The sequence below is a fragment of the Lactuca virosa genome, chromosome 4 (assembly GCF_052849685.1).
Source record: "Lactuca virosa cultivar CGN04683 chromosome 4, Lactuca_virosa_CGN04683_v6, whole genome shotgun sequence".
NCBI classification, from domain to species: domain Eukaryota; kingdom Viridiplantae; phylum Streptophyta; class Magnoliopsida; order Asterales; family Asteraceae; genus Lactuca; species Lactuca virosa.
The window spans coordinates 235,105,529-235,130,557 of NC_136429.1; the positions used below are offsets into that span (position 1 = coordinate 235,105,529).

Genomic DNA, 25,029 nt, shown 5'->3' on the forward strand with positions numbered 1-25,029 from the left:
ACATATTCCGATAAGTTTTCCATATGAATAATTTTCATAAGGAATTTGAGGATGATTTCCCTGTAGTTGTTTCCTAACCCTTTCAGCAAAAAGGTTTGGAAGACTATCAATAAATTTTTGTTTCCAATAACTAGAATTACAATCATCTAATTCTAATACTCTGCTCATAAAAGTATCTTTATACCATCTAAATGAAGTTAAGGTTTTACATTTCATACCATTTAGTAAAGTTCTAGTATTACCAGAATTATTTGACCATTTACCCGAAAAATGTTCAATTATACTTAAAAGGAGTGTATAAACTACATCTTGAACTATTGTTTGTGCAGAAGTTGAAGTGCCATCTTCATTTTTAATTTGATTAGTAACTATTTTGGTAGCATTATAAATTTGAATCTTATCTGATTCGTGTAAATAATTATCCCACCAGCCTTTTAATTGGCCAGTAAAACCTGCTATTATCATTTGAGCAACTGTTAAATCAGTATTTCCTAATTGTTTTGCACTAGTAGCATATAAAGTCATTCTTTGAGTTAATAAATATATTTGTCTCTCTGTAAAACCATCTAAATTCCATTCATAGACGTTCTTACCATTGTAACTATTATCTTGAATAAACTCTTGTTCTTCAAATAAAACATCTTGAGGAGTGGGTCTATTATAATAATATTTAGATTGGACGGGTTTTCTAGCAAATTTACCATCATAACTCTCATATTTTATTTTATTAATACGTTTATCTTGTTCGGATTCAGACTCAGAATTATAATCTGATTCTTTAATTCTGTTTAAAGTATTTACACTTAAATTTTCAGGTTTTTTTAATTTTTCTAAAATTTGATCTAGTTTTGTTTCATTTTTAAATTTAAAATCTTTTATTTTCGGAGGAGGTTGGAAAGTTGCTATTATTTTTTCTTTATTCGGCTTTGTTTTCTCCATTTGAGATTGTTCGATAATTTTATATATGCTTTCTACCTTTTCTTCTATAGAAAGAATTTTTTCTCCAAGAATTATAGAATATAAATTTGTAAAATTATTTTGTTGTATTAATTGGTTAATATGTTCTACGGTTACCTGTAAAGTATTACTTTCAACTAATTTTTTATAAGCCGAGAACTTTAAACTTATATTTTCCCTGGAAATTTGAAAACTTTGTTGTGGTGGAAAAATCGATTTTTGTATATTTCCATTTGTAAGAGTATATTCTCTTTCTATCATGTTTAAATAATTAATTATATACTTATGAAAAAACCATGGAACAAAATATATAATTTTGTTAATTTTTGATAAATAAGAATAAAACTCATCTTGTATAATTGTTAATTCTTCTTTTGAAAATTCTTGGAATAACCAAGTTTTAAAAGGCTTCCATTTTTCTGTATTAAATTCATTATAAATTATTGATCTTGCCGGTGATCCCGGACTAAAATTTATTATTTCTTCTCTATCCATTAAATTGGAAAATTCATTTCTGAGGCAGTAGGATCCTCTTCATAGACACCTTGGACTATATTTTCTTTTATATTTAATTGATTTATTTTCTTGTCTAATTGAGACGTAGAACATCGGGAAGGAGTTTCTACCTTATATTCTAAAGGTGATATATGAGAATATAGTGATCTAGTTGATCTACATCTTCTTAATAGAGGTATTTCTCCATCATCATTATCGAATTCTATTTGAATTCTTCCTTCCGATGTTTGTATAATTTCTGTAATTTTATTATTTATTTTTGGTTGAGGAGGAACCGCTCCCTCCAAGACCCAATTTTTTGGAAAATCTATTTCATCCCACTTAATAGCTTTTCTAGTGGTTATTTTAGACATATCAAAATTACTTTCTATTAAAATAGTTTCATTATTAGGTTTGTTAGATTTTTTACACCTAGGGTTCATTGTTTTTAAAGGCCTGTAGTATATTCTATAGCATATACATATTAATTCAGATCCTGGCATATAATTGTATCCATTTGTTTTAACATTTAAAGTTAAAGCATCTAATATATTAACATCAGATAATGATAACTGTAAATTAGGATAAACATTAAAATATACTGGACCATTGGTCAGACTGGACTGTATTATTCCCATTAAAGATTGTTTCCAATTCATATTACGACCATCACGTAATACAGCTAAAAAACTTTCTGGTAAACCTTGTAAAGTTAAAGGTTTAAAAGCAATTTGCACTAATCCTATATGAAGATAATTATGAGTATATTGATATCTATGAATATCTTCATATGTTAATAATTTAACAACCATGTCATCTTGATTCATTGTTAAATTTTCTTCAGTTGTTTTAACTGATTGTATAAAACCTAATTCTTCAAAAGTACCTAGCTCATATAAAGCTTTTGGTTGTATTCTAGGAATTGTCCATTTGTTTAACAAGTCTAATTGTTTTGGTATTTCATATTCTTCATTTATTTGATTTTTAACATTATTTCTATTATTCCTTTTGAACATGTGAAAATTCATTTGGAAAATAAGTGTTAAATAATCTTATGAAACACATGGCTCTGATACCATAAAGCACAGAGAAGGCCCAGGGGTACCATATAGTTATGCCAAAATACAGTCATAGGATTATTTACAATAACAAATAATTTGATTTGAAACGTTAAGGTATACCGAGTCAATGACAAACAGCCCTAACAACGCCAAACTTCGGCTAAAAAGCGGGCAACATCACGACTAATGGTAAAACATTTCAAATTAAATTACATGTTATCAACCTAGACTTTTGTATTTCAAATAACTATATGATACCGAAGGTTTCTACCAGATTAGTAAAGCCATAATTCCATGAGATTAATTAACACTTAAAAGGGTTTAGCCTATCATTAGGCTAGTACAAACAATAATAAAGTATAAGTAATGAAAACTTACAAGAATTAGGGGAAACACAATCAACGCAAGATGGATGCACCGGTAATACTTTAAAACTTATTTTATTGCTTCAGAATATTTTTACAAGAAGAGAGAGTAAGCAAAGGATAGGAAGAACTCTTCCAAGATACAAAATATGTAAACATAATAGCCTATATATATAGGCCCGGACTTCAAACAAAGATTAAAAACTATAAAATGTTACAGAATAATAATTGAGTGCACTATCGAGTGCATTGTGACAACTGGCTGATAAGATGCCTCTATTATTGTTGCTTTATAAAAGCAAATAACAGGTGTAGGAATTTTCACCGTAAACTTATTAAGTTTTTGTCTTCTTCTTTTGTAGCTTTTCCAATATTATATCTTCAATAGTGGCAAAAGCATCTTCGACCGTAAATTCATCCATAATGTCATTGTTATCATCAATTGGCTGAGATTCGCCTGCAAGACAATTATCATCATTGCCTGTAGATAACATGGAGCTGTCTGACGATTGTTTATTGATGTTTTGAAGCAGATCTTCTTTCATTTGTCGGAAATAGGTCTTGATAATTTCATCTTTTGATGGCGAGGAATTTCCCTGTGCTTTGATGGAGTTCAATGCTTTTTCATAAGGATTAAAACTGATGGATTGTTCCTTATGGGATAAAAATTCTTTTTGGGATTTATATTTTGAAATTGCTTGATTGATATTATCAATCGTTTGTTTAGAATTTATCTCATTTGAGACCGGATCTTTTTGCAACATCTTTGCCCAAAATTTTGTAAGGTATGACCTTTGTAAAGATGGGAACTGATTGGGACTATAATCCACTTCTGGGATCCATTTCCAGATCCAGGGAATTGAAAATTCTATGAAAAAATGGAGAGTAGGTATTACTTCTCTTCCCCATTGGAATGTTCAAGAGCTTCCTTATATTTAGGAGCTACATGTAACCATTCAATATATAAAGATTTGAATGGTTCAGGTAGAATTTGAACACTTGGACCATATGATGTCCACCATTGTGTAAACCAATTTGGCAACTTTTGTTTATAAACTTGGTCACATATTTTGAAAAACCAAGAATGCTTCTTTTTTGGATTTTCATAAAGAAAAGCTTTATAAAAGCTATCGATATAATCCCAGAAATTGTATTTTATTAAGATTTTTTGTTCAGGGTGGAGAAATTCTCTTTCCCTGAGGGTGCTTAAACCCCATTCTTCTGCAGATATAATCCTCTTGAATATTACTTTGCTAAAGTTATAAACTTTTTTTATCTCCTGCAGAGGAGAAATGTGAAATTTCACATGTACCTGTAGAAATTAGTATATTCTCGTAATAATTTCGTGATTTATAAGAACATGCTGCGTATGACGCAGTATCCAGATATCTGGAAAATAAATTCCATGGATCATCATTATCCTTAAAATATAGCATGATATCCTTTTCCTCCAAAAGAATTATTAAATCTTTGTGTGGGGTTAAAATATATTCTGAGGAATCATCATTGTCTTCCTCTGAAACTATTTTTGAGAAAGAAGGATTATTATCCTTCTGTTGCTTTAAGAATTGTGAGCTCTTAGGCCTATAAGTCTGAATCTTAATAAACTAATTCGCTTAGTATGGCGAATACTATCAAGGATATTTGTGTCTGTTGTTGGCATATTATCCAATAAGTTGGTTAATTCAACTTCAGTCTCTTTAATTGAGTTTCTCGTATTATAAACATCATTTGATAATTGTCTTAAATGCATATTGCTCATTTAAAAATTCTCTAGTTAGAAAATCAGGAAGACTATTATCTTCACCTTTTCTATATATTATTGTAAAATCAAATGGTGCTAAATGAGCTTGCCATCTGGCAAACATTTGTTTAGACACATCATGTTTAAAATCTTTATTAAACATAAATTTTGCTGCTTGACAATCAGTAATTACAGTAAATTGTTGATTGTAAAGATCATCTTGAAATTTTAAAACACATTTTACTATTGCTAGGATTTCCTTGGCAGTAGTAGCATAATTCTTTTGAGACTCAGACCATTTTCCTGAATAAAATCTAACTAAATATACTTCTTGTTTATTACTTGGATTAATTTGTTTTAAGACCCCTCCATAACCTATATTGGAGGCATCGGTTTCAACAATTTTTTCCCAATTTGGATTTGCTAAAGACAAACAAGGTAACAATTTTACCTTTTCTTTTATTCTTTGGACTGCTTGAGTATGAAGATCAGTCCATGGGACAGGTTTCTTTTTTAGTCTATCATATAAGATAGCCGTATCTTTAACTAAATCTTTATAAAAAGAAGATATATAATTTAAACTTCCTAAAAATCTTTGTAATTGAGTTTTATCAATAATTTTGTCAGGAAACTTAGAAGCAAACTCTATACTTCTATTTATTGGAATTATATGTCCTTTTTCTATATTGTGGCCAAGAAATCTGATTTTGGATTGAAATAAAACCATTTTGGGTTGGGATATAACCAAACCATTTTTTTCTATAATTTGTTGAAAAAGATTTAAATGTGTAAAATGATCTTCAATGGTTTTAGAAAAAACTAAGATATCATCGATATAAACTATCATGCAATTGCTATGAGGATAAAAAATATCATTCATAATATTCTGAAATTCAGAAGGTGCATTTTTTAAACCAAATGGCATAACATTCCATTCATATTGACCAAAAGGAACATTAAAAGCAGTCTTATATCGATCCTTTTCATCAATTTGAATTTGCCAATATCCTGATTTCAAATCAAATTTTGAAAATATGATTGCAATATTTAATCTATCTATTAAATCTTTTTTATTTGGAATTGGATACCTAATCCACTTTAAAACTTTATTTAAAGGCTTATAATTTATTACTAGTCTAGGAATTCCTCTTTCTTGTTCTGAATGTTTATTAACATAAAAAGCAGTGCAAGACCAAGCTGATTTAGAAGGTCTAATTAAATTTTTGCTTAGTAAAGAAGATATTTCTTTTTTACAAAGGTCCAAATAGTCGTGATTCATTTGACAAGGACGAGCCTTGGTTGGAATATTTCTTTCATCAAAATTGTTTTCATATGGAAGAGGAATTATATATATATATATATATATATATATATATATATATATATATATATATATATATATATATGAAAAATATCATAAGTTCACAACAGATCGAATAGATATATATTATATTTTCAAATGTCAAATTATTTCAAATTCTAAAATTATTTGATTAATATTTCAAACAGATGATTTATATTGATTAGTTAGGTTAGGTTATTTCATCAAATTAAACAACTACCATTAAATCATGGCTACCAGCAAGTGGCGATTTGTAGCTTTGTCCAAAGTTCTTATGAAGATTTTCCAAAATATTGAATTGTTGTGTATAGAAGGCATTATGTATCACCTAAAAACAACATTTACAATTAAAGATTAAATATTTTGAAACATTTTTAAAATTTAAAGGATTAAAGATTTAACAATTTAATATATCTATTTTGACCTTTTAAAGCCTAATTGTACATTGTAATTGTAAGTTATACAAAAAGTCAATAATACCTTGTTAGGGTTTTTTTAATTTATTGACATACATTATGAAAAAAATAATAATATATAAAATATATTAACAACTTATTTTTTTGTCAGAAAAATATGGGACAACGAAAAAGTTAACCCAAACTGACATCCTAAAAAGGATGGAAAAATGAAAACAGAAAGAAGAAAAAAAAAAGTTTAACACTTGTATAGGCCTTGTTCATTTTATATTCCAAAAAGCTAAATTGTTTTGGACAAAAACTAGTCGTTATGCATCTCTATCAGGATTCACGAGTACTCGGCTAAGGCTAATCGTAAAACAAATAATTTGAGCAAGTTATATATATATATATATATATATATATATATATATATATATATATATATATATATATATAAGGTGGGGTTCAATAGAGAACCATAATTAACCAAGGAACCAATCTTTTTTTCAACTTTTAAAACTTATTTTTTATCAAAAAAAAAACTAAAAATACAGAAATATATAACTTTTTATCATTTTTCCAATGACATCAAATTCGATTTTTTTTTTTTTACGTCAAATTCACAATGTGAATCTTTGAAAATTCACAATGTGAATCCGGATTCACACGGTGAATCCGAAAAATATTTTTGACATTCACAATGTTAATATATGAATTTAGATATTTTTAGATTTTTTTTCGATAAAGAATAAGCTCTAGAAATTGAAAAAAAAAATTGATTCCTTGAAGAACCAATAATTATGGTTCTCTCTTGAACTTTTTCATATATATATATATATATATATATATATATATATATATATATATATATATATATATATATATATATATATATATATATAAGGTGAGGTTCAATAGAGAACCATAATTAACCAAGGAACCAATCTTTTTTTCAACTTTTAAAACTTATTTTTTATCAAAAAAAAAACTAAAAATACAGAAATATATAACTTTTTATCATTTTTCCAATGACATCAAATTCGATTTTTTTTTTTTTACGTCAAATTCACAATGTGAATCTTTGAAAATTCACAATGTGAATCCGGATTCACACGGTGAATCCGAAAAATATTTTTGACATTCACAATGTTAATATATGAATTTTGATATTTTTAGATTTTTTTTCGATAAAGAATAAGCTCTAGAAATTGAAAAAAAAAATTGATTCCTTGAAGAACCAATAATTATGGTTCTCTCTTGAACTTTTTCATATATATATATATATATATATATATATATATATATATATATATATATATATATATATATATATATATCGATATATGAAAAATATCATAAGTTCACAACAGATCGAATAGATATATATTATATTTTCAAATGTCAAACTATTTCAAATTCTAAAATTATTTGATTAATATTTCAAACATGATGATTTATATTGATTAGTTAGGTCAAGTTATTTCATCAAATTAAACAACTACCATTAAATCATGGCTACCAGCAAGTGGCGATTTGTAGCTTTGTCCAAAGTTCTTATGAAGATTTTCCAAAATATTGAATTGTTGTGTATAGAAGGCATTATGTATCACCTAAAAACAACATTTACAATTAAAGATTAAATATTTTGACACATTTTTAAAATTTAAAGGATTAAAGATTTAACAATTTAATATATCTATTTTGACCTTTTAAAGCCTAATTGTACATTGTAATTGTAAGTTATACAAAAAGTCAATAATACCTTGTTAGGGTTTTTTTAATTTATTTACATACATTATGAAAAAATATATATATATAAAATATATGAACAACTTATTTTTTTGTCAGAAAAATATAGGACAACGAAAAAGTTAACCCAAACTGACATCCTAAAAATGATGGAAAAATGTAAACAGAAAGAAAGAAAAAAAAAAGTTTAAGACTTGTATGGGCCAAAAAGCTAAATTGTTTTGGACAAAAACTAGTCGTTATGCATCTCTATCAGGATTCACGAGTACTCGGCTAAGGCTAATCGTAAAACAAATAATTATATTTTGACACATTTTTAAAATTTAAAGGATTAAAGATTTAACAATTTAATATATCTATTTTGACCTTTTAAAGCCTAATTGTACATTGTAATTGTAAGTTATACAAAAAGTCAATAATACCTTGTTAGGGTTTTTTTAATTTATTGACATACATTATGAAAAAAAAAATAATATATAAAATATATGAACAACTTATTTTTTTGTCAGAAAAATATGGGACAACGAAAAAGTTAACCCAAACCGACATCCTAAAAATGATGGAAAAATGTAAACAGAAAGAAAGAAAAAAAAAAGTTTAAGACTTGTATGGGCCAAAAAGCTAAATTGTTTTGGACAAAAACTAGTCGTTATGCATCTCTATCAGGATTCACGAGTACTCGGCTAAGGCTAATCGTAAAACAAATAATTTGAGCAAGTTATATATATATATATATATATATATATATATATATATATATATATATATATATATATATATATATATATATATATATATGGTGAGGTTCAATAGAGAACCATAATTAACTAAGGAACCAAGGAAACAATCTTTTTTTCAACTTTTAAAACTTATTTTTTATCAAAAAAAAAACTAAAAATACAGAAATTCATAACTTTTTATCATTTTTCCAATAACATCAAATTCGATTTTTTTTTTTACGTCAAATTCACAATGTGAATCTTTGAAAATTCACAATGTGAATCCGGATTCACACGGTGAATCCGAAAAATATTCATATTCACAATGTTAATATATGAATTTAGATATTTTTAGATTTTTTTTCGATAAAGAATAAGCTCTAGAAATTGAAAAAAAATTTGTTTCCTTGAAGAACCAATAATTATGGTTCTCTATTGAACTTTTCCCTATATATATATATATATATATATATATATATATATATATATATATATATATATATATATATGAAAAATATCATAAGTTCACAACAGATCGAATAGATATATATTATATTTTCAAATGTCAAATTATTTCAAATTCTAAAATTATTTGATTAATATTTCAAACAGATGATTTATATTGATTAGTTAGGTCAGGTTATTTCATCAAATTAAACAACTACCATTAAATCATGGCTACCAGCAAGTGGCGATTTGTAGCTTTGTCCAAAGTTCTTATGAAGATTTTCCAAAATATTGAATTGTTGTGTATAGAAGACATTATGTATCACCTAAAAACAACATTTACAATTAAAGATTAAATATTTTGACACATTTTTAAAATTTAAAGGATTAAAGATTTAACAATTTAATATATCTATTTTGACCTTTTAAAGCCTAATTGTACATTGTAATTGTAAGTTATACAAAAAGTCAATAATACCTTGTTAGGGTTTTTTTAATTTATTGACATACATTATGAAAAAAATATATATAAAAAATATATTAACAACTTATTTTTTTGTCAGAAAAATATGGGACAACGAAAAAGTTAACCCAAACTGACATCCTAAAAAGGATGGAAAAATGTAAACAGAAAGAAGAAAAAAAAAGTTTAAGACTTGTATAGGCCTTGTTCATTTTATATTCCAAAAAGCTAAATTGTTTTGGACAAAAACTAGTCGTTATGCATCTCTATCAGGATTCACGAGTACTCAGCTAAGGCTAATCGTAAAACAAATAATTTGAGCAAGTTATATATATATATATATATATATATATATATATATATATATATATATATATATATATATATATATATATATATATATATATAAGGTGAGGTTCAATAGAGAACCATAATTAACCAAGGAACCAATCTTTTTTTCAACTTTTAAAACTTATTTTTTATCAAAAAAAAAAACTAAAAATACAGAAATATATAACTTTTTATCATTTTTCCAATGACATCAAATTCGAATTTTTTTTTTTTTTTTTACGTTAAATTCACAGTGTGAATCTTTGAAAATTCACAATGTGAATCCGGATTCACACGGTGAATCCGAAAAATATTTTTGACATTCACAATGTTAATATATGAATTTTGATATTTTTAGATTTTTTTTCGATAAAGAATAAGCTCTAGAAATTGAAAAAAAAAATTTGGTTCCTTGAAGAACCAATAATTATGGTTCTCTATTGAACTTTTCTCTCTCTCTCTCTCTCTCTCTATATATATATATATATATATATATATATATATATATATATATATATATATATATATATATATATATATATATGAAAAATATCATAAGTTCACAACAGATCGAATAGATATATATTATATTTTCAAATGTCAAATTATTTCAAATTCTAAAATTATTTGATTAATATTTCAAACAGATGATTTATATTGATTAGTTAGGTTAGGTTATTTCATCAAATTAAACAACTACCATTAAATCATGGCTACCAGCAAGTGGCGATTTGTAGCTTTGTCCAAAGTTCTTATGAAGATTTTCCAAAATATTGAATTGTTGTGTATAGAAGGCATTATGTATCACCTAAAAACAACATTTACAATTAAAGATTAAATATTTTGACACATTTTTAAAATTTAAAGGATTAAAGATTTAACAATTTAATATATCTATTTTGACCTTTTAAAGCCTAATTGTACATTGTAATTGTAAGTTATACAAAAAGTCAATAATACCTTGTTAGGGTTTTTTTAATTTATTGACATACATTATGAAAATATATATATATATATATATATATATATATATATATATATATATATATATATAATATATTAACAACTTATTTTTTTGTCAGAAAAATATGGGACAACGAAAAAGTTAACCCACTGACATCCTAAAAAGGATGGAAAAATGTAAACATAAAGAAAAAAAAAGTTTAAGACTTGTATGGGCCTTGTTCATTTTATATTCCAAAAAGCTAAATTGTTTTGGACAAAAACTAGTCGTTATGCATCTCTATCAGGATTCACGAGTACTAAGCTAAGGCTAATCGTAAAACAAATAATTCGAGCAAGTTATATATATATATATATATATATATATATATATATATATATATATATATATGAAAAATATCATAAGTTCACAACAGATCCAATAGATATATATTATATTTTCAAATGTCAAACTATTTCAAATTCTAAAATTATTTGATTAATATTTCAAACATGATGATTTATATTGATTAGTTAGGTCAAGTTATTTCATCAAATTAAACAACTACCATTAAGTAATAATGTTATTAAATTTTAAATATATAAAAATGCATTCTACAAAAAAAAGTTGAACCTAATTTATTATTTTATCATTTGGACCCTTTTGCATAAATATTTTAAAAACTACATGTTTCTTATTGTTCTAATAACATTTTCAATAAAGCAGAGAAGAATAGAGTCTCCACCTCTATCTATCCTATACTTATTCTCCTCTAGTTTCCTTACAAGACGTGATAAAGAGCAACCACTGCCTCTAACCTCCCTTCGAGGTCTCTTCTCCTCTAGCTTCCTTATTTGTACCAACTTGCATCAACTTTCACATATTTGTTAGTATTTTAACCATTTCACATAATTTTAGATCAATTTTATCCGAGTTTCGACCAATTTAACTGAGTCCCAGATTTTAGACCGATTTTCCATAATTTCCCTCGGTCAAGTACCAAGTTTTCGGCTGAGTAGGCCAAGACACCAAGTTTTACAACATTGGCACAAATCATGGAAGGTTGATAATCACACGATTAACCCATGGCTTATTATTTTTATGATTAATGGTATATATCCTAAACTACTCCTTTTACTATTTACATCTCATCTTTGCTATACACAATACAAATATCAATTTATATGGTGTAGCTTTAGAAGCCCTTCTCTAGAGTTCATCTTGAGGTATCTAAGGATTGTGATAACTTTGATGTGTTTTCATTAGGACACTTCATATTACGGCTCACCACCTTAATCGAGAAACCAATACCAGCCTTGTATGAGATAAACAAAGCAAGCATTACCTTACTTTATACTTCCAGTTTTTCCATTACTTGTAGAATCCTTAGGGAGTTCCATATTCAACTCCTTTCCATTTGGTTATTTCACTATTAAAACTTTGTACATCCACCGTTCGAGCAATGCATTTTTTGTTGAAGGATGCCAAATTTGGAGGTACACCCTTTGGGAAGTCATCTGAAGCTTTAAAAGTAACATTCACCATAGATTGATGATGACTATAAATAGATGGTTAAGTTCCTTATGCTTAGAGACGACACAACTCTGAGTGTCCAACACCTTGATTGGATCTCATTTAACTATACCAAAGGGTTAGCTCAGCGATATTAGGTGTTGCCCTCACTCATTGAGGTTAAGGCCTCAAGTCCTGGTCTTGGACATATGTGGAACTAAGGAGTAGTTTATGAGTATATTAGAATTGTCGTTCAAAAAAAAGATCTCATGTAACTGTAAGCCATAGTTGTATTATCAAAACAAATCTCTCTAGTTTGATCATAGACATGGCATAATTACCATGATCGTGTAAACCACGTAAGATTTTGTGTTTTCTCTATTTGTACCTTAATATGTACTTGTTGTTTGTTGGTTGGCATTCATTTGTCAATACAATATTCTAGAATATAACACATTTTCGACATATTCTAACATCATATACAATATTTTTTTATTTTTTGTTTTCTTTTTTTTTTTGAAAAAAAGAAAGTTTTTTTATTTTTTGTTTTCTTCTTTTTTTGGAAAAAAGAAGTTTCAAAATTTATTGATGGTTTTTTTCATTTATTTATTTTCATATATATATATATATATATATATATATATATATATATATGTGTGTGTGTGTGTGTGTGTGTGTGTGCGCGCGCGCGTGCGTGCGCGCTCTACACCAACATTTGGTGGATTGAACAAGTAGGTTTCTTTGATGGTAAAGCTTAAAATGGCTGCTTAGGGTCTAGATAGTGTAATATGTTTTTGGTAGAGTTTAATAGCTAATGAAATATATTATAGTGATTTTCCATTGGCGTCGTTAATGTCGATATAGCTTTTTTGTGATTTTATTCGACATATAGACCAGAAAATATGAGACTAAATGCTTTATGAAGTAAAATAATGTATTGAAATTTTGATTTATAGAAAGTCAAGTATTTTCATTTTGAGTATTTATATAACACAGTAATGTGTTTTACACTTTATGTTTTAGATATATGAAATAACGATGATAGTTGTTCATCATGGATTGTATACAATTTTTGATGGTTTTATTGCATGTTTTCATGTTTAATTAGAATAACAGTTTACATTGTTTATATGGTAATTATGTTGTCATGACCCGCATTATGTTCTCACATATTTGATGTTTGAAGTAAAACATGTGGCCAATACTATAGTGTGTTCAATGGTTAATCTTAAGTGCCGAAAAATAACATTGACATGTGCAATTTTAGCACAATTAAAATATTAGCCTACAATATGATTAATTTCTTAATTACTTCATTGTTGAATTACGATTCCAGAGATAGATTGATTAACAAATTGAAGAAAAAAAAAATTAAGAACCTTGTCAATATAAAAGGTAGAATGACATGTTAAGTGTCTTTGAATACTGTATGAAGTTACTCATATTCTTAGCACACATTTATCAATACAAGTCCGTGATTACTTTATGAAAATGAAACTGAAAAACATAAAGGATCCCAATAAGGGGACCACTGGAACCCAAGAAAATAGATGAGTAGTATGGTTTTCCATTCACATTTCCATTCTTTCTCATTTGTCAAATCATGTGTTATAGTATATGCATTAAAGTAAAATACACTATTAGTCTATATCCCATATTAGTTATTTAGATATTGTCCAAAGGTGATGATTTTGCATTTCTCATTCCTAATTCATTCTATAAAACTTTGTACGTAAGGCGTATTGAAGGACATAACCATTTTCTTCTTGTCTTATTCATTTTCTTCATTGCCTTTGTCTTCTTTCTATATTACCCTAAACTATAGCCCGTAAAGAGGTGTTACTGAAAAATGTGGATTTTAAGGCTTTCATATTTTGGATTTGTATTTGCTGGATGAAGAAAGAGATTATTTGTTTTGGTCTATTTTAGGGTTTTGTAGGAAGAAGCATCATGTTTTCTCAAATGTAGAGTTGTGTATAACCCTACTCGTGCCATCATCCCACCTAAATTATCAACTGAATTCCTTGATAACTCATCCATGAAAAAACAAATATGAGCAACATGCACTTAACACCTAAATAAACTAAATCTGACTGATAATATGATTTTGATTAACTTGGGTTAAGTTTAGGTGAAGTGACTTGGCAACCAAAGGAAACTCCTACAACGTAAGCATGATAATCAAAAGTCAAAGGGAATTCGGTTGGAACATTCCAACTACAATGTGGTTTATGGGATTCGATGAAGATATCCATAGGTAAATTTTGTTTTACACAATTTAAATTTAAGAGTGAGGTTGAGGTTTAAGGACAATAAGCAATGGGTGGTGTGACTCATGTGAAAGAGATCTTGAGGAGGAAGCAAAAATACAAGCAGCGAAACCCATGAATTCTAAAAAAAAAAATTGCAAAGTAGTGATGGCATGTGTTCACGTTCTTTGTCGTTACTTAAATCTTCGATATAAACATTATACTATAATAATGTTTATAATGATTGTAGTGAGCATCAAAGTTTTGAGTTTTAAAAACAATAAAAAGATGAAAATCATTACGATATAGTTTACTTGATTTTGATTTTGTTTTTTGTATTAAAGTTACGATATAATTTACTTGATTTACTACATAGTTTTAACAGTTGAGATGTCAAGCTTAGAATGCCCAAGGACCTAAAGTGTTAGAAACATTGATGTTTAATCTATAACTTGATTACGGTACAAATTGATCAATACATAATCAATTATTATACAATTATCACTAATACTCCATCCGTCTCAAAATTATTGTCCACAGACAAAAAAACACACAGATTAAGGAAACAGTAATTACCACTAATTCTATTAAATGATATGATAATTGTACCCTTTTGTTTCATTTAATCTCATGGTAGTTTAACTAATAATGAGAGTAATCTTAATAAAGTGATATTTATTTTTAGTAGACTATTATTTTGGGATAGTGTTGAATGTGAAGCCACAGCTGGTCAAAAATGGCAGGAACAATGTGAAGTTGTGAAGCCACAATTGTTGAATGTGAAGCCACAATTGTTGAATGTGAAGTTTTTTCAAAGGTTGGCTGAAGACCCGGTTGTGTTTTTTGACTACTTCTGATTTCCATCTCTATATAAGAGATTCATCTGTATTTGTAAAACTTGTATCTAGTGTAACACAGAAAGAGTGCAGATTAGCACCAAGAAATGTAAATTCCTAGTTACCGATGGACGTAGGTCAAAGAAGGACCGAACCACGTTAAATCCCTCGTGTTCATCCTTGTGTTCTTGTTTTTCGTGAGCTGTGTGTGTGTTTAGAGTCGTGTGTTAAGTGTCTCGATCCTAACAAGTGGTATCAGAGCCTTGGTTTAGCTTCATAGGGTGATTTTCTGTTTTTTGGTCGAAATTTTTTTTCGTCAAAAACGATTTTGGTGTATACCGTTGGAAAGGTCTCGTTCCGAAGATTCCGAAAATATTTTTTTCTGAATTTTTTGACCACCGGAAGACGTCCAAATCGCCGGTCAAAGGTTTACCGGAATAATGACCGGGAAAACCAGTTCGCCGGAGAAGATGACACTGTAGCACCAGACACTGTAGCAATTCGCCGGAGAAGACGACACTGTAGCAGGAACTGTAGCACGACGTCAGCAGTGACGTCAGCAGACACTGTAGCAACACTGTAGCAGATTTGAAAATTTGCAATTTGGTCCCTGAATTTCCAGAAAATTGCAAGATAGGTCATTGTTCTTTCAGAAAATGGCAGAAAGCAGTAAGCTTCAGATTGAGAAGTTTGATGGGAAAGATTTTGGTTGGTGGAAGATGCAAATTGAAGATTTGCTCGTGCAGAAAGAATTGGACGCAGTTTTAGGTGAAAAACCGGAGGCGATGACACAGGCAAACTGGGAGACTTTGGATAAGAAGGCCAAGGCATTTATTAGACTGACGTTCTCAAAGGATGTTGCCTTCAACATTTTGAAGGAGACCTCGGCAAAGGGAATCATGGAGGTATTGTCTAATATGTACGAGAAGCCGTCGGCAGCAAATAAAGTCTTCCTGATTCGGGAACTAGTCAACACGAGGATGAGGGAAGGAAGTCCAGTTACAGTACACATCAACAATTTGAACTCGATTTTATCCAGACTTGGGTCAGTGGGAATAAAATTTGAGGACGAAGTTCAAGTTTTACTACTGTTATCATCATTACCTGACAGTTGGTCCGGAACAGTTACAGCCGTTACTAGTTCCGCAGGATCGAAAGAGCTCACTTTTGAGGGAATTCGGGATTTAATTCTAGGTGAAGACGTCAGACGAAGAAATTCCGGGGAATCATCAAGTGAACAATTGAATGCGGTCAGAGGTAGAAGAAATAACAGAGGTAGTGGGAGCGGGAACAGGAGAAGGAGTCAGTCGAGGACTCGAAATGATGTGACTTGTTGGAACTGTAAAGAGGTTGGACATTTCAGGAATCAATGTCCAAAAGACAAGAAAGAAGTTAACGTTGCAGTAGACCATTCAGATGATGATGTTTTGATCTGTAGTGTGGAGAGCAATGTGGATTCCTGGGTTATGGATTCGGGTACTTCATTTCACGCTACCCACAGCCGTGAAGCACTGCGGAATCTGAAAGAAGGGGATTTTGGTAAGGTAAGACTGGCGAACGATGAGGTTCTTGATGTGACGAGCATAGGTGACTTAGATCTGAAGACTCCAGTCGGTCCATGGACTTTGAAGGATGTCCAGGTAATTCCAAGTCTGAAGAAACAGTTGATTTCTGTTGGGCAGTTGGATGAACAGGGACACGAGGTTAAGTTCAGGAATGGGCAGTGGAAGGTTGTCAAAGGAAATCTTGTGATAGCTCGTGGACATAAGAGGGGTTCATTATATATGGTCAGTTTACCGTCTGAGGGAGTAACCGTCCCAGTTCAGAAGAAAAACAAAATCCGGTTCATAGAGTCTCGTGGACAGAAGAAGGTTTGCTTTGCAGATGGCAAACCCAGAGTCACAGGTCAGATTCAGGTTGAACGTGTTTGGAACGGTTCAGAAAAACCAGTCAAGGGCATTCATAGTAGTGGGAGCATGGGCTTTGTTTCAGCTAGAATACCCAGAACACAGTAGGTTAAGAGAACCAGTATTCCATCTGTAAAAGTCTCTCCAGATTATCTGCTTCACATGGAGAGTGTCATTTGTTCTCAGGATGTTCCAGGATCGGGCAGTTCATTTCAGTGGGAGCCGGTGGAGACAGAGAACAGGTCAGTGGCAAACTTAGCCATGACTGATGCGTTGGAGCTAACGAAAGCTTCAACTGGCCTTCAGGTTAATTGAAGAGAAGGCCAGGGTAACTAGAAAGGAGTTAAGATCAAATACAGATGCACAGTTAAAGCACAGGTGAAGATTGTTCCGTGGCTTCAAGTGAGAGATTGTTGAATGTGAAGCCACAGCTGGTCAAAAATGGCAGGAACAATGTGAAGTTGTGAAGCCACAATTGTTGAATGTGAAGCCACAATTGTTGAATGTGAAGTTTTTTCAAAGGTTGGCTGAAGACCCTATTGTGTTTTTTGACTACTTCTGATTTCCATCTCTATATAAGAGATTCATCTGTATTTGTAAAACTTGTATCTAGTGTAACACAGAAAGAGTGCAGATTAGCACCAAGAAATGTAAATTCCTAGTTACCGGTGGACGTAGGTCAAAGAAAGACCGAACCACGTTAAATCCCTCGTGTTCATCCTTGTGTTCTTGTTTTTCGTGAGCTCTGTGTGTGTTTAGAGTCGTGTGTTAAGTGTCTCGATCCTAACAGATAGACCAAAAAGGAAACATAGACTATTAATATGGGACGGAAGGAGTAATAATTAATTTGATCTCACTATTGCTTATAAAATTAACATAATACTAAGCAATTCAGATTAACAAATTGGATACTTTTAAAACTTTACAGAAACAAATGATATTACAAGAATGGATCTCCTCCAAAGTAGGATCGATAATACTATAAAATTTACATAATGCTAAGCAATTTAGATTAACAAATTCGATACTTAAATAATTACAGATTGAAAATTTACGGAAACAAATGAAATTACAAGAATGGATCTCCTGCTAAGTATGATCGATAGTACTATGACCTAATGACCATAATAATATTTTTCTAGTTAAACTACCTAGTAGAACTCTGAGCATGAAAGAACAAATAAACCAAACATAATGAATGTAAGTTGGTATCAAAACTTATGGGCAAAAGCATAATCTCACTTTGAGGAGTCATCTAACTATTTATACTTCTTTTTATCTATATTCCCACATCCATAAACACCAAGTCGTGTTAATTTGCATGATAAAAAAAACCCTTTATCAAAGTTCATATGAACTAATTCATAAATACATTCTATCCAAAGGCATTACCCGAAGTCCAAACCAATGAACCAAAAAATAAAAAATCAGTGCACAAGTCCCATGCAAAAAGGCTGATTGTGACTAGGATGACTGAAACAGACTTAAGAAGTAAAGATACATCTCAATTATCCGAACTCCTCACAATTCAGATAAGACAGGAATCAAGTATATATATATATATATATATATATATATATATATATATATATATATATATATATATATATATATATATATATATATGCCCTAGAAATCTTCATTCCGATTGCAGATACATCGCAGAGTCTATTGCTAAAGCTTATTGCTTCGTACATGACAGCAGTAGAAAGGGTAAAGAATATGATAATTGAATATAATACAAAACGATGGCTGACCTGTTCGTACCGCCGCTGCAGTATTCATAAAGCTTGCCACTGGAGGAGAAGACGACGACGGCGACAGCAGCGTCGCAGAGAACGGAAAGCCGCTGCGCTTTCTTGTTTAACCCTGATCTCCGCTTTGAAAACGTCACTTGTCTTCTACTCTTGTCTTCAATTCGCTTCATCTCCAACTTTCTCCGCCCCATCGTACCCCTAGATCTCCTCCAGACCAAACTTTTTCAGTTCCGATATGTATCGCCCACTTGATTTCTATGCGTTATCTACTTATCTACAATCATATATATATATATATATATATATATATATATATATATATATATATATATATATATATATGCTTTGACGGAAGGGCGTCTCGTCATTGAAAGCCGAATACCCCTCGGTCTACACCTGTTCCTTGAAGAAGAAAAAAGAAAAAGAAAACAAAAAAGGTTTAGGGTACTATTCGGTCGGATGTTCTGGACATCTCGCATTTGACGGCAGTTTTCTTTACCATTCCTATTATCCTTTTAATCTTTTATAGTAAATTTTAGTACTATAGGGTAAATTACAGATACGGTCCCTGTGGTTATATTATTTTCTGAATCAAGTCCATTTTTTTCAATGGTTTCGTCCCTGTGATTTTATTTTATTTCAGTTTTGGTCCCTAGCAAACATGAAAAGACTTAATTTCCCTTATCACATTTTGTATTTATACTTTTTTCTTTTTAATTATCATTTTATATATTTTTAAATGAATGGCCCACCACCCAACCCAACCCAACCCCACCCTCATCTCTCGGTTTCTCCTCTGTTTCACTATTGTCTACCGAACATCACTATCGGCAGTTATTTTCTAATCTCTCGGTTTCTCCTCCGTTTCTCTATTTTTATATCCCTAAAACCATACATTGATTTACCATCTCTTGAATTTGTTTTTGCAACCAAAGCCTTCTCTAATCTCCATTCATTTATTTGACTCCAACACCTTCTCTACGTCCTTTATTTCGATTTCTATCTACAACGACATACATTCATTTACCTATTCTTAAACTTGCGTCTGCAACCAAAGAACGAATATGATTATTTACATGTTCTTAAATCGAATTTTAGCCAACGCATCCGAAGAATTGCTAATCGGTTCTCAAAGGAAAGTTTGCAACCAATGGTGCCACTTCCTTTCGCTTCTATCCCTTGCCACTGTCACAGCATAGCCACCGACACCGGTGTCAGTACCTTGCGCTTATGTCCATCTCCCAATATTCTCCTTTCTTCCAAAATCGATCTCGAACTTCTTTCCTTTTCCTGATCCCGATCTCGATTTCTCATTTTCTCTCCCAACCGCTAACCACCACCCACCCTGGTTTATGGAAGTGGAGATTAGAGAATATGACAATGATTAGAGTCATAAATGTGGGGAACAAGGGCTACAAGTTTAACATCGAGGGAATAAAGGGGAGGGGTAGTCGTGGGGTTGGATGAGGGGTCCATATGATTTAATAAAAAATAATAACATATAATTCATAAAGGAAATTACAAACTAGTATAAGGATAGTCTTTTTAAGTCGGTTAGGGACAAATATTGTTACAAAATAAAAGCACATAGTTGATGAGTGTTACAATTGAAAAAACTGGACTTGAAAAAAAAAAACATATAACCACAAGGACCATTTTTGTAATTTACTCTTAATATAATGAAAAGCATAAAAACTATCCACAATAAAATCATCCAACGAGTTGCAAGAGCTTTTTAAACTAAAAACTTCTCGAAAAAAAAAATACTATAAGATAAGCTTTTTCAAATCAAAACTTTCATGTTATTTGTTAATTAAAATGATTTTTGCTTTAATTTTTTCAATGATTGTGTAGGTCCCATATTACAGGAGATTCTATGAATTTTTTTTCATGAAAAACTCCATTAAAAAGTTGTCGATGCTCTAGGTGGTCTTTTTCATCAACTTATTTATATCATTTTACTTTACTTTTATTTGTTTAAGTTGTCTATTCACAATTGACTGAAAACTTATGGACTCATCACAATCATGGAAAAACTGATGTCAAAAACATTACAAGTCATTAAAAAAATGGATTAAATAAGTTTCTATAGTAGCTTTTTTAACTTTTAAAGGTTTATTTGATCCAATAAGCTCTTGAAAAAGGTCCTATAGTTGATGCTTTAATACCATCAAGACAATGACTGTATGATATCAAGTCAACCCCTTCGCCAATGAGAAAAAAAAAAAAAGACTTTAAACCCCTTTGTTATATCTCATTAGATTCATCAACAATATTCCAAACACAAAAACTATAATGATCAAAACATACACTTCTGGTTTGAATTACACATTCTACACTACAATCAAAGTTCCAACATCTTTCAAATTCTTTTTCCTATATAACCTTTGAAAACAAACCATTCATTGATATAGATAGATTAAAAAACACATCATAATACTTTCTTAATTTCCATAATAAGCATGAGATCAACACAATATCATGCTATTGCTATAAGATAGATTAAAATTTATTAGTGTGAAATTTGTTCATTGAGGAAGCCAGTTTTTCCACCATGGGGATGTTGGAAGTATTCCTGAAGGTGGAGGGGTAAGAATGTCCAGCATTGTTTCTTTCTCTCTAGGGGTTAATGGGACACCTCTTGTTAAATTTAAAGCCAGTAAATGAACATTAGTACGTTGCCTATGCCTACCATATGCCCATATTCCTCCAGCTGCTCCAGCAATCAGAAGCTGTAAAAAAAAAAAAAAAAAAAAAAAAAAAAATTTAAAAAAATACATTCAAGCTTTACTATAAAATCTATATACAAGAGTAAAATTCAAGGGCTAACTGCAAGAAATAGCAATGAATTTCCACTGTTGTTTATTATAGCATTATACTTCTGTTTCTTTCTACTACAGCATTGTAAATTAGATTTTTATTTCTTATTAAAATATTGTACTTTGAAAAATCTACCCAACTATAGCACTGAATTTTAGGCAAATTAGAGGAAAACATTATAATTTGGGTGATTGTCAGGTAATACTTAATTTTTTTCCAATCATTCCATAAAAATTTTAGACATTTTCTCAAATACATTTAGGGGGTGTTTGTGTAAGTATATTTTGTTGGGCTTAAGCTTATGAGCTTATGAGTTTAAGAGCTTAAAAACTTATGAGCTTATAAGACAAAAAAGTGTTTGGATTAGCTTATGACTTATTAGCTAATAAGTTTTTTTTAAAAATAGTGTTTGTATTAACTTATTTTTGTAAAACGACTAGAACGGAGAATAATATAGTGCTGGGAAAAGAAGAATTATTTAGAGTTGAGGGTAAATAGGTAAATATAAACAAATAAGCTAAAATAAGCTCATAAGTTGTTTTCACTTGGCTTATGAAAATTGGCTTATTTTTAGATAAAATAAGCTCATAAGCTTAAGTTAATAAGCTAACCCAAACATTAATTTTTTATAACCCTCAAAAAATAAGCTGATAAGCTAAAAAGCCTGAAAAATAAACTAAAACAAACACCCCCTTAAATTGGGAAATTACTAGTGAAACCTGATATAAAGAAATTACCCGTGAAACCTCATATGATATAACAATATCAGGTCAAAATGGTTAGTTTAGAAAAAGTCTGAAACTTTCATGATTTGATTGGAAAAAAAAGTTTAACCAATATAACTGTTTTTTGTAATTTGCACTAGTAGTTTCAGTTTTTTTCCTGTTTAGGACATTATACTTTAAAAAATGTAGCAAGTTATAGCAATGGAAATTTCTATAACTAGGTAGAGTTTTACAATGTTGTGATAGTAAGATGATATAATAAAGAAATAAACAAAAGTGAGTTGCTATTTGATGCATTTAACCATAAATGAAAAAGAATAATATTAAATGGTTATGAAACTGACAGGTGAGAGCCAGAAGGCTGCAGTCTGCCAATCAAACTTTGGAGCATAAAGAATCGTCTCCCCATAATCATCTTCAAGCTTTTTATAGATATCTTTGTCACTTTTTCCAGAACGGATTTCATCACGAATAAGCTGCAATACAAAACCAAACATAATGAGAGCATGTGCAATTATATATAAACAAATTCATAAAGGAAAACTATTCTGTATGTGAGTGTTTTGTGGACGAATTTGGAACAAGATAGATGAACAAAAATGGCTTTATAAAAATATGGTGAAGATTTGAAGGATACATCTGCACCATGAATCATTTGAACACTTTATGTATAAGCAACTGGTAGTTGGTGGTTGTTACACAATGAAAAAATAAATGTTGAAGAATAAAGATAAAATAAAAAAGAGTCACCTTCCTGAGAAGAACAGCAATATCAGCTTGGGATTCTTCAATGGACTGACTACCACACTCTAAGCAGCGCACATTGTGACTAATGTTTCTTGCGCGTGCATCCAGAATCTGTTGTCTCTTCACTGGATCCTCTTCGTTTTCCATTCTCTAAATACGCCTCACTTCTGCAAATTCCAAAAACTACATAAATGCCCAGATTGTTAGGGTAACTTTCGGTTGTGCATTTTGTCGAACAGTTGGCTTGCAATGAATATCCTCTCCATAAAACAACAAATTGTAAAGTCTTTGTACTAAAAGCTTTTGGCTTTTCCCAATACCTTCACCAGAATTGTATTATGTATATATATTGTGGCGAATCCAGAAAAGATTTCACGCACACCTTACCACAAAATGTATTTATTACTATGTAGTTTTTGACGATACTAACAAAGAAAAAATTACATGTTAACAATTAACAACAAAAGCTAAATTGACTTTCTAACAACCCTAGAAAATTGACAAAAATAACACATAAAAATGAATAAACGAAAATAAAATTAGCAGAGTCGTAGACAGATTTAACAATATTAATACATAACAGAGAGTGAGAGAGACAAACCGGTCAATGGCGGGTGTGGGGTGGCACCGAGAGTAAAGGCCGAGAGCCGTTGAGGATGGGCGTTGACAGCGAGTCGGTGAGACGGGCGTCGAAGGTTTGGAATTCCTTTTATGGATACAAAGAAATTTGAGCTTTTACGTTTTTTTTTTTCTTGATTTTATATCCTCATAAATTGTTCCAAAACTGTATATTTAAAATATAATGGTTTAGGTTTGATATTTATTTAATCTTATTAACCAACTTATAATTATTATTAGAAAGAAATTGAAAAGCCGTGGGAGTTTCAAATGAATGTGATGAAAGAAAAAATATATGAGAGTTTCAAATGAATGTGGTGTTAATTCAAACTTTCTTTTTTTATCTATACTATGTATAAGACACATGTATTACATGGGTTAATTAAAAAAAATTAAATATAAAAATCTAAATATTTAAGAACTTTGGATTTATAAAAAATAATAAAAATAATAATAATAATGAACTTTAATTTAGTAATTTTGAAATAAAAATGTAAGTCTATTAATGAAATCGATATTCATTTATTACTACATTTATTGTAATTATTACATTAAATAATTATGTGGAATTTATTAAAATGGAAAAAACCAATAAAATGACATGTGGAAAAAAATTAATTCAAAATAACCACAAAATGACATTTGGCAAATTGAATGAGAGTGTAACATGTGGCAAAAAAATCTTATATATTAGAGTAGAGATTTTGGGAGGTTGACTTATTAAGGTAATTAACTTTTCGGTTTATTTACATTTGAGTAATTATTATTTTCTTGTACACATCTAGGTAACAAACTTGTTGGAAGTGTTCACATATGATCATTAGGGATGAAAGTGGGTCCAAACC

The 25,029-nt window shown here is 29.8% G+C and overlaps 2 protein-coding genes across 5 annotated transcripts in view; both read right to left on the reverse strand.

The window, feature by feature from the left end:
* LOC145108081 (agamous-like MADS-box protein AGL27) overlaps positions 1-19,755 on the reverse strand; it is a 40,072-nt gene extending 20,317 nt beyond the window's left edge. For all 3 annotated transcript variants that reach the window (XM_079045072.1, XM_079045071.1, XM_079045070.1), the window contains exon 1: positions 19,275-19,755. In XM_079045072.1, coding sequence (XP_078901198.1) covers positions 19,275-19,465 — 191 coding nt within the window. In that variant the 5' untranslated portion in view covers positions 19,466-19,755. The remainder of the gene's footprint in view (positions 1-19,274) is intronic.
* A 1,749-nt stretch (positions 19,756-21,504) lies between these two features.
* Positions 21,505-24,310, reverse strand: CCMH (cytochrome c biogenesis protein family). 2 transcript variants are annotated; one of them, XM_079045073.1, is made up of 4 exons: positions 24,168-24,310; positions 23,570-23,733; positions 23,164-23,295; positions 21,505-22,006 (listed from the first exon to the last, which is right to left on the reverse strand). In XM_079045073.1, the coding sequence occupies exons 2-4, from the start codon at positions 23,711-23,713 to the stop codon at positions 21,803-21,805; spliced, it is 480 nt and encodes a 159-aa protein (XP_078901199.1). In that variant the 5' UTR covers positions 23,714-23,733; positions 24,168-24,310; the 3' UTR covers positions 21,505-21,802. The 2 variants fall into 2 exon arrangements, with proteins under 2 accessions (XP_078901199.1, XP_078901201.1); XM_079045075.1 differs by having other exon boundaries at positions 23,570-23,749; positions 24,168-24,294.
* Between the last annotated feature and the right edge of the window lie 719 nt (positions 24,311-25,029).

Excerpts from the sequence above, each read along its gene's own strand:
- CCMH (XM_079045073.1), bottom strand. The coding sequence starts at position 23,713 with ATGGAAAACGAAGAGGATCCAGTGAAGAGACAACAGATTCTGGATGCA. Across the intron at positions 23,296-23,569 it reads TTGCTGTTCTTCTCAGGAAG|CTTATTCGTGATGAAATCCG; the intron begins GTGACTCTTTTT and ends TTTGTATTGCAG. Across the intron at positions 22,007-23,163 it reads CAGCCTTCTGGCTCTCACCT|CTTCTGATTGCTGGAGCAGC; the intron begins GTCAGTTTCATA and ends TTTTTTTTACAG.